At 35.7% G+C, this 9863-nt stretch overlaps 2 protein-coding genes across 2 annotated transcripts; one reads left to right on the forward strand and one right to left on the reverse strand.

Annotated features, from left to right (window-relative positions):
• Nucleotides 1–6000: 6000 nt before the first annotated feature.
• LOC129565764 (putative sugar lactone lactonase YvrE) lies at nt 6001–6848 on the reverse strand. The gene is made up of 2 exons (XM_055440977.1): nt 6224–6848; nt 6001–6140 (listed from the first exon to the last, which is right to left on the reverse strand). The coding sequence occupies exons 1-2, from the start codon at nt 6846–6848 to the stop codon at nt 6001–6003; spliced, it is 765 nt and encodes a 254-aa protein (XP_055296952.1).
• A 1686-nt stretch (nt 6849–8534) lies between these two features.
• Nucleotides 8535–9429, forward strand: LOC129565765 (coiled-coil domain-containing protein 112-like). The gene is made up of 2 exons (XM_055440978.1): nt 8535–9210; nt 9293–9429. The coding sequence occupies exons 1-2, from the start codon at nt 8535–8537 to the stop codon at nt 9427–9429; spliced, it is 813 nt and encodes a 270-aa protein (XP_055296953.1).
• Nucleotides 9430–9863: the final 434 nt, after the last annotated feature.

Raw genomic sequence — 9863 nt, forward strand, 5'->3', positions numbered from 1 at the left:
AATGAGATGCGGAAAGCACATCAATATTCACATGAAATCAAACTCGTGCAGTAATAATGGCTGCATGAAGTGACACGTGCCATGGTTATGCACTTTGATTCTGAACAGTCTTCCGACATTTTAGATTATTACTTCAAATCTTCCAACATCGATTATTATCCATTACTTCGATGATTATTATGTAAACGCTTATGGATTCGGTTTTCTCTGAATCTGTTTATTTTCTGGAAAATAAAAATCTTCTGATGGTTGTTTTATGTCCTGTCAATTATCCAGTTTTCTTGGTTGCTAGTTACAAAGATTTAAAAGAATATTCAAATGCTATTTTCTGAAAATGGAATTTATAATTGAAACGCAATACTTATCAAATATGTTTGTTAAGGGTTTTCAAACTAAAAATATATCTTCATCTATAATCGGATTAATAAGCAAGCGATCATGTCTAACATGTGCAAACTATATTGAAGCAGAATAATTGAACCATGACAATGACATATAAAAATTGTTGCAAATCGTTTAATAATATCGAGAATACGTATTCAATGTCAATAAAGATGACAGCTTCATTGTGATGTCTTTATAGGATATTATCCTTTTGTTCGAAATGTATCCATATAATTTAAATATAAAGATTCTATTAATTCCGCCTAGACTATTTCGTTTGACATCGATATATATAGCGCCTGTAGCCCTTTGAAAATTGAGTTATGGGATTTTGCTATTGAAAGTCCTGTGAGTATCATGACAAAAACATCAATAGACAATATATAAATATCTTATAAAACTCAGTGTGGAAATCCAATATGGGAAGGTGAAAAGGTGGGTTCACATGTGATCTGGGTCAAACAATGGTGCCATGAATTGTACTCAATGACAGAATTATGATGGGAGATGCCATTAAAACTGTGTTTCGTTGGTGTCCCGCACACTTTCTCTTTTATCCTTGCGCGATGCTCACGCATTTCAAAGACTGTGTATATTATGTTCAACAGCATGCCCAAAATCGGTGTGTATGTGGTAGAAATCTTTGTGTCGTGAAAATCCTCGTTTGATGCAATAACCATTTAATACAATTCACTCTAAACACGATTCGGCCGGATTCATGCCATGGTGTCTCAATGAATTTGCTTTGGCATTTTATTTGAGCCGTGCCCCGTGCTGAGTCGTTATATACCGAAGAATAAAGTAAGTCCTTAATCGATGCGTACCTTAAAAAGGACAGACACATAAATAATGCTAACTTGTGAAAATGCTCGAAGAAAATAATCTTCATGAAGGCGAAGAAAAGGGCAACACACATCTCACTCAGAATATCCGTTGGGTTTTGTCAGTGTGACCCCATTCGGTGTAGGAATCAAAAAGACGTAAACCAAATTACAAAATGATCCCACTTACTGGCCTCTATAATGATATTAGAAAAACCATAAATATCCACCGAAATCGATTACTTAAACATTTTATTGGGCTTATGCTCATATTTCACACCAGATGAACCCACTAAATGAATTAGAAGCGGTTTCAAGAAGCACCAATTAGTCGACGATAAATGTTTTTAAAAAAACGCATTGTATCCATCCATCCATTTCATCTCACTTGCGAGCGTAAGAGTATGGTATATTCTTTACGATGCCATTTATTTTGTGAAATGTGTTAATTTCACATAAACTTTGTTGCGCCTTATCTTCGTTTCCTGATCGATGTGGATCGGTGACGTTGTTGCTGATGATGAAAACTCGTTAAAAGATATATAGGTGTAATTATTAATGATTAAATCTACATCCATCTTGAATCTTGCATGGAAAGATGACGATACGCGCGTCTGCTAAAAATGCGAGAAAATTATGTTTGTTTTATCACTCTCCACTAAAAATCTAGTCGATAAAATTTATGAGTCGTTTATTAAATCAAGTTAGATAGTTAAAGGCTGCGAGCTGTACATGAATGGAGGCATCAGCTTCTATCATCATCAATGTTGAAAATAGAAGAGTTTAACATGCTACAAAATCCCAAAAGGTATAGTGAAAGAAGGGAGGTATGGTGTGTAATTTCTACATTTATTTAAGAAAGTCGTATTTTGAGCTTCGATGACGGTCTTCAATCCACACCTGCAATGTTTGCTTTTGACAGACACGAATTGACGTCAATTTCAAGTATGTATTTGCCCACTGAACACACATTTCAGCGAACACTTTCTCTCACCGCCGAATTTTACGACGCAATGGCTTTGGCATAAAAAGACGCTCGCTATGAAGGACACTTTAAGCCATAAAAAGCGGCAGAATTTGCGAACACCGCGCGCAAGCAGAGCACATCGAGTATAAAATGTAAAATTGTTGCAAATTACACCGCCTGCAGTCAATCATGCAGGTGGATTACACTAATGGTTATATTGGCATTGGCTCCTTTGGTTGGTTAATCAATTCAAAAGCGCTACCGATTGCCACCGTTATGATTATCGTTAAAAGTCTGTGCTGTGTAAGTCCAAGTACTCCATTTGAATACAAATGATTCAAATTGCCGTCGGTTTTATGTTTATTCTTCGTGTGATTCCAGCGTGTTATTTTTTTCTATTTTACGATGGACTTTGTAGATCAGTCTTCGTTTCGGTTTGATTAAATTCCGACATGAAAATGTTAATACGCTCTTGAACGAAAGTTTGCAATCAAATGGAATGTGACAGTGTCGGCATAAAATCAAATATTGTCGCTTGATATGGTACACCATAATTTCCATACATTTTATTAAAATTTGTTCGCTGATCACAAACATTGGGCTCAAACCATCGACAAAAAAAAACATATTCATAGCATAACGGAATATGTAAAACCGAACAATGTACAAATTACCCACATAATTTTAATGATATTAAAAGGAGAAGAAGACAGAACACAATGCGAGTTGTGTGTGAGAGATGCGCCCGTTCATTTGGAATGCTGCAATGTGTCGTTCGATGGCATTTCGTTCATTGGTTCGTTCCATTCAAAATTTGAATATCTTGGCGTCTGCTTTATATGCCATACCGTTTTCAGCTCAAGAGACATTCGGCACACAGACAATAAAACACTTTCCAATGTTTGCCGAACCAAGGATGCGAACGAGAAGAAAAAAAACAACAACCGGAGGAGCCTGGCAAAAGGATGGCGTGCAAACAGAAACCCCAAATGAATTAAAGAAATACACATGCAAAGAGGACACACTGTGAAGAAGAACAACGAACTGTAGTCGATTGTTGAATTCGAAATGCACTGTATTATGCTAATAGTCTGAGCATTTTTGCTTAAATATCCATTCTATTTTTTTTTCGATGTGTCGGCATGTGCACGCGCGTCTTTCTAAGAAGCTCCACGTGACACTTGGAGTGTATAAATTATAGACAAAAACAACGGGAATTTTTGACAGAGAAAAACAATGGGGAACAAAAAACTCGAGTTCAGGCAGGCAGGCAGGCAGGGCGAGCAGGCAGTTGGATTTCCAACGTATTAATTCATCAAACTCTGAATTCATTGACACAAAGCACCCATTTTTGCATAGCTTTCGACTCCATTTATGACCGTGTGTCGCGTAGAAACATTCCGCTGCTATTGATTTTTATCCCTTTTGTCAAGCCTACTTGATATGAAATGCACAGAACAGCCACTTTTCACTCGTGCGTTGCTTGAAGCGACAAAAAATGGGTTTGCTTCAATCAGCAATTTAGAGTTTTTCTACTCGATGGGTTCAAGTTCAAGTTGAGCTCTAATCTCAGTCAGCTGAAACGGTGCAAACAGTGTACACGAACTCAATTCCATTTTATACATATACACTCACATTTTGCACTAGTGATACACACCACTTTCTCGTCCGATGGAATTATTTTGTCAGTCGTTGAGTTAGTTATACCGTACTTAAATATTTATACGTACTTATTTATCTCACAGACGCCACTCAATTATCCAATCTTGTACAGCGTAATGCGTAGCACTGCAAAGGTGTTCAACCGTTTCGAATGGTCTTAACTTGCATGTAATCCGAGCACAACACCACTTGTGCACTGCTTTATACGCAGGATTTGCGGCCGTTTCTAATTTTACAACATAATAAAGCGTCGAGGTTATATCTGCTAATGCAAATTCAAAGACAAGTAATGCGCAACATTTTCGGTAGAAAATGCTTAATTATTTGATAAAGTTGCAATTAATTATTCGCATGAATATTTCAACGCTTCAATGAATTTACTGAATGAAGTACATTGTAATCAAGCGATCATTTCATTGCATCATTGTAAGACCTTTCATTTGGTGGTGGCATTTTAATAATTTAAGGGTTCCGTTAAAATTCATGCTGTGGCTTATCGAAAATTTTCATTCACAGATCAAAGGGTTCGAAATGCGCTTTAACCATAACTGCAAATTACCACTTTGATCAATCAACCTTAATACTTTTGAGAGGACCACAATTTACTGCCCAGATTTATACTGGCCTATTATGTAAGAGTCTTGCAGTAAGACACTCTCACACAACGCATTCGAATGGTATGTTTCGCCTCCCACGAAGTGTAGTCGATTGCACAGTAAAGGAGCATCATTTCATTACATGAGTACAATTGCGAATTGAATAAAGTAAATTGAAATCTCTTTGAATCCCATAAACTTAAAGATGCACTTGATTCATGCTTTGTACACAATGCTCTTCCCTTCATGGAACTTTTGTGTTGGCAACCATTTCACTTCAAATTAAAATGAAGTACAAAAATACATTGCAAATTGCAACTACCGCCAGCCAATTCACTTGCTACAGCTCTCGCCATCCAGCAATTTATAGCAAATATTTGCCACTTGTTACTGCCATTTTTTTTTTCATGTTTCATGCAACATGCAATTCGTCGTCCGAAAGCAAATCCAATTATTTTTTACCTTGCTGTGCTAATTCCTATACTACCTAAGTTTACTCGTGTTTATCGTACACGACGACAATGGCAACGATAAAATGGCTGCAATGGAAATGCAAGCAATAATTTAACGAACTATTCGGAGCAGTCTGCTCCATAACCAGTTCAGTTTATTTTCTTGTCCATACCCAAATGCAGTTCTAGGAATATTGTGGCCATTATGAAATCACAATAGTTTTTTAATTGCCGCTGTCAAATGAAAAGTAAATAGAAAAGTAAAGGTATAGTTATTAGCATTTAAGAAAGAAGATGAATTATGACGTTGAGTGATTTAGAGGCAATGACAAAAATGCCAGTTCCACCACAAAACCCTTTCATTCAATCAGTTTACATTTCTTCAAAGAGCAACTCAGTAGCTGCAACTGAGTGCAAATTAATAAGCTTCCCCTCAATGTGAATGGAATTCGATAGTTTCAACTCAAGACATCATATGGAGCGTTCAGTGGAGATGGTAGAGTTTTCATCGTTTGTTTCATGCTCCAAATTCAACACGCTGCTGCTCTGCTTATTTTGATATTTCGATTTATGTGAGCCAACCCACTCGTTTTAGTTTCATACTTTTTTTCACATATCTCTCTCTCTCTCTTTCACTTTTTCTTCAGTGTTTCAATCACCAAAACAAGTTAAGGTTCAAAAGTCATAGTAATTTTGAAGTTGTCAAATGGACAGACACAAATTTAATTCAAATAAAATTGAGAAAATATTTCTTTCGTTTTAATTTTAAACATTCAAAATATTGTAACGTTTACAGAGTGCTTTTTATTCTTTTTCCAGGACAACCTCTAGTGTTTAAACCGTTTACCATAAATATTTGTCCGGCCATAGTGTTGTTCGAAGGGATACCAACCGGTATTGTAACATCAAAGTAATTGAAATTGATGGATCGTGAAGTTGTCACAAATAAAGTTTTCATTTTCGGACCGCCGAAGGCAACACCGGTAATACTATCGACAGGCAAAAGTATAATATTTACAACACGTCCAGTTCTGTAATTGAAGAAAATATAATATTGTTTTTATGAGCGGAAAAATTCCATCATTGTGACTGAATACATCAATTCAAAAATTGGATGGTCACACATACTTTGGATCTATTTCGACAACTTCAAATCCCAGGTATAAGCCCACAAATAAGTTACCATTACAACTAATATCCATTCCCAATATAGCGTATGTTTTTGTTGCTGGAAATGTATATACTGGACGTGGATCTCCTAAAATTTTATAACAGAATTTAAAACACAAAAAACTGCATCAACTTTATAATTAAGATATGTTATCTTCTTTCGATTCTTACTTATCTCGCCAGTTTCTGGTGACCATTTGTATTCAAAAATGGTGTATGTACAGGAGTCAAAGAAATAGAATAGTTTTTTTCTTTTATTCCATGCAAAACCAGCGACAGTGTCTAAATTTTGAATAAGTGGTACAATGTCACCATTTTGTCGGAATACGTAGACCGTACCGTTTACGTCTGATGTTCGAACACAGCCGACTGTTCGATATGTTCCAGTTACGAGTCTCCCCTCTGGATCGATTCCCCCAATATCAAGATGGTTTGACGCGTAAATGGGATTTTGCTCGATGGCCGTTATGTTACGAACGGTTGTCGCAGTCGGTGATACACCATCCCAGTTAATCACCACAATTCGTTTGTCATTGCTAGCGGCCAATTCATTGTGTCCAATCATTGGTAAGGCGAATGTTGGATTAATCAATCCACCTGCGAGGGTGGCACTATACAACCGATTCTGTGCGTAATCATAACGATAAAACAATTGCTCTCGATTCCCCAAATAATCGACCAAGTACAAACTTTGCGTTTCTGCATCCCAATACGGATTATAACCATAACTTAGGATATCCGGTGCTATTGGTGTAATACTCCATTTCGAACACTCACCAAAATTCTTGTGGGCCATGCACGTCTATTACAAAATTCAAGGTAAACACTTTTAATTAGACAATGACAAATCACTTTCAAAAAACATTACATTTATATTCTAGCATAACTGATTTATATTTAGATGTAAAAAAATAAACATTCTGTTCAACATGATTAAATTAAAGAAATCCAAATCGGCTTAACACTTATAAAAAGTTATTTTTTTGCATAGTACCTAATATTTTAAACCAAAACGTTATCATTTTATCTTACCACAAAAGTGCACAGACATTGTATAAAAAAGAATAGTAAGCATTTGTAAATTTTCGATTAATGTATCAACAACTCAATCAAAATCAGAATTGAGTCGGTCATTTTATACAATTTCTAATGTAGGCTGTGCAAATTGTGATTTCGTTTTATCAAATTGAATGTTATTCAAATAAAAAACAGACTGCAGATTGCAGTCTGCCACAATTCCATGAAGAGAGACAATGAGCACAATGTACGGAAAACATCTTTATGTTCCAGATTCAAATGAATGTAGAAAATTTCTCGCAAATTCATTTTTGCACATTTTGAACAAAAAATTTATATTGAATGCATACATATTGATAAACTGTATAAATTTACCTTGACAACTACAATGAAATTTGTTCATTTTTGTAGCACACACTGATTAAACGGCCACAACGGATATGCAAACATTAAATAAACGAAGTATTCTATAACATACACTCCAATTTATTTGCCGTCATTCATTTGAATGTCATTCCAAACCGTGACCATATAAATCTTCAGTTGTCATCGGCAGAACAAAAAGAAAGGCGAATAGAATATAATTGGGTGCATAAAACAATTCTTTCAATTCTCCTTCTTCGTATTGATACGATGAATTATGACATTGAATGATTAGAAGGCAATGAATGTGCCAGTTTCGGTGGAAAAACCTTCTATTTCACTTTGTTTACATTTCTTCAGAAAAGGCAATTGAGTGTAAACGAAATTTCTCTCAATTTTGATGGTGTTCGATTGGTTCAACCTCAAAACTGACTCATTATGTGGAGCAGTCAGTGGAGACGGTTGAATTATAGCATTCCTTCTGTGAACGGCTTTATTTTGATATACTTCTAGTCTGTTGTTGCTGTGCTCATTCTGATCGTTTCCAACTGATTTCAATTTAATTTATTCATTCATTCATTCTTGAATTTCCTAGTTTCTTCTGATGCATTTTCTTGTCTTCGTATTTCAATATGTTGTCTCATTTGCTTCTTTGTACCAACATGCTTCGGCATGAGTTGCTACGGTGGGATACAGCGCAGATGTAATGAATGAAATTTTGATTAATTGACCTGATAGTGACAGTTCAGGATACATTTGTCATGCTTCCAATCAAATTGATTGCTGATAAACATATTTGGTGGGTGTCACATTGTCTCCGACGGAACAAGTCGAGTCATAAAAGCGGTCGCTTTGCTTCGATGCATGAAACGGTTACCATGATAAATGAACACGGTTGGCAAGCAGCCAGCGTCCTTAGCAACAATACGTACGCTCAATCAAAGTAAACGAAGTTCATAACTTGTTTTTTTTTCTGCTGTTCACCAAAACTCAATTCAATTTATTGTGCAAGGGAAATTTAAACCAACTGAGTTTGTAATAAAAAAAAAAACGAATAAAATGTGTTATTCCAGTAAAACAAATCACATTCTCATACCGAAGAATGCAGCGAACCGATAAAAAACCAAATGCAACCCACTTGCTCATCGAGTTAACCAAGTTGAAAACTCAGCAGAAATATTTGGAAGCAACCCAAGCATCTTTGAAGCCCGTTAGTCATACTCCGTCTGAGGCGAGTGAATTGAACGATTTGGAATATTTGAAAATCGAACAAGATTTGAATACATCAGCACTCACCGACAAACTAAAACATGATGCATTCCGTTTGCATGATATGGTGAACGATTTTCGCTGTGAAATGCTGAATGTGGCCAGTTTATGTAAGTTTAATACGAAGCAATATCGTGAACGTATCGAAGTCATTGATCAGCAACAGCGTGAACTTGATGCCAAAAATTTGGACCAATTGAAACAACTCAAAATGGAATATTGCAACATTGAAAGCGAACTCTTGCCGTTGATGAGCAATTTGGATTTATTGGAAAAAATGCCAACAATAAAAAATAAAATCAGTACATTGAACATGCGACGAGTCCAATCGGCACCAATCGATAAAACCGATTCGGACGATGTACGGCGATTTGATAGATATTTGAAAGAGCACAACGGTCACACTGGCGGCTGGATTCAAGAAGAACATTTGCTATTCGTCAAACTCAAAAATAAACATAACAATAGCATCGAACAAATATGTGCGGCATTTCAGGCATTTCTTGTGGGTAAGAACAACTTTTCTATAGAGAAAATTTTTTTATTTAGAAAAATCTAATGAAATGGGAATTTGAACAATGTTTCTATTAGACAAAAATGAAAAGGAAATACGCACACATAACGAATGGTATGAAAAATATTTGGAATTGAAAATGAAAAAACGACAAGCGGTCCAGAATTGGAAACGTAGTCGAACGCCACTTAGGACAATGCTACAAACCGCTTAAATTGATTGATAATCATCGACGGCAGCAGAGAGAAAGAGAGTTAGGTTAGATTGCATCAATCAAAAATTAATTGACTCGACCGCTTCCATTGGGATAATCGGAATGAGGCATTCTGTCTGCATGCAATTGCCACTGAAACAAATAAATAAAACACACACTCACTTGATGCCGGTTGTCGATTACAATCAATGCCAATGGATTTTTTTTATAATATTATTAGGCTTATTATTGTAATAGTGAATTTTCTATAAATATTCAATATTCTTTGATTTACGAGTGATTTCAACTTAAATTTGATGCTTTCTCTAGATATGATAATAAACACAAAATTTCCACATAAATGTGTAGAGATTTCTTTTCTTTTTCAATACGTAAACAGAGTTTGAGTGAGTTTTCGATCAAAAATATTCCGAAAATTCTTTTTAAGTTGTGCA

Source organism: Sitodiplosis mosellana, unplaced genomic scaffold (assembly GCF_009176505.1).
Source record: "Sitodiplosis mosellana isolate CC-2019 unplaced genomic scaffold, AAFC_SMos_1.0 Smas_scaffold_3, whole genome shotgun sequence".
Taxonomy (NCBI): domain Eukaryota; kingdom Metazoa; phylum Arthropoda; class Insecta; order Diptera; family Cecidomyiidae; genus Sitodiplosis; species Sitodiplosis mosellana.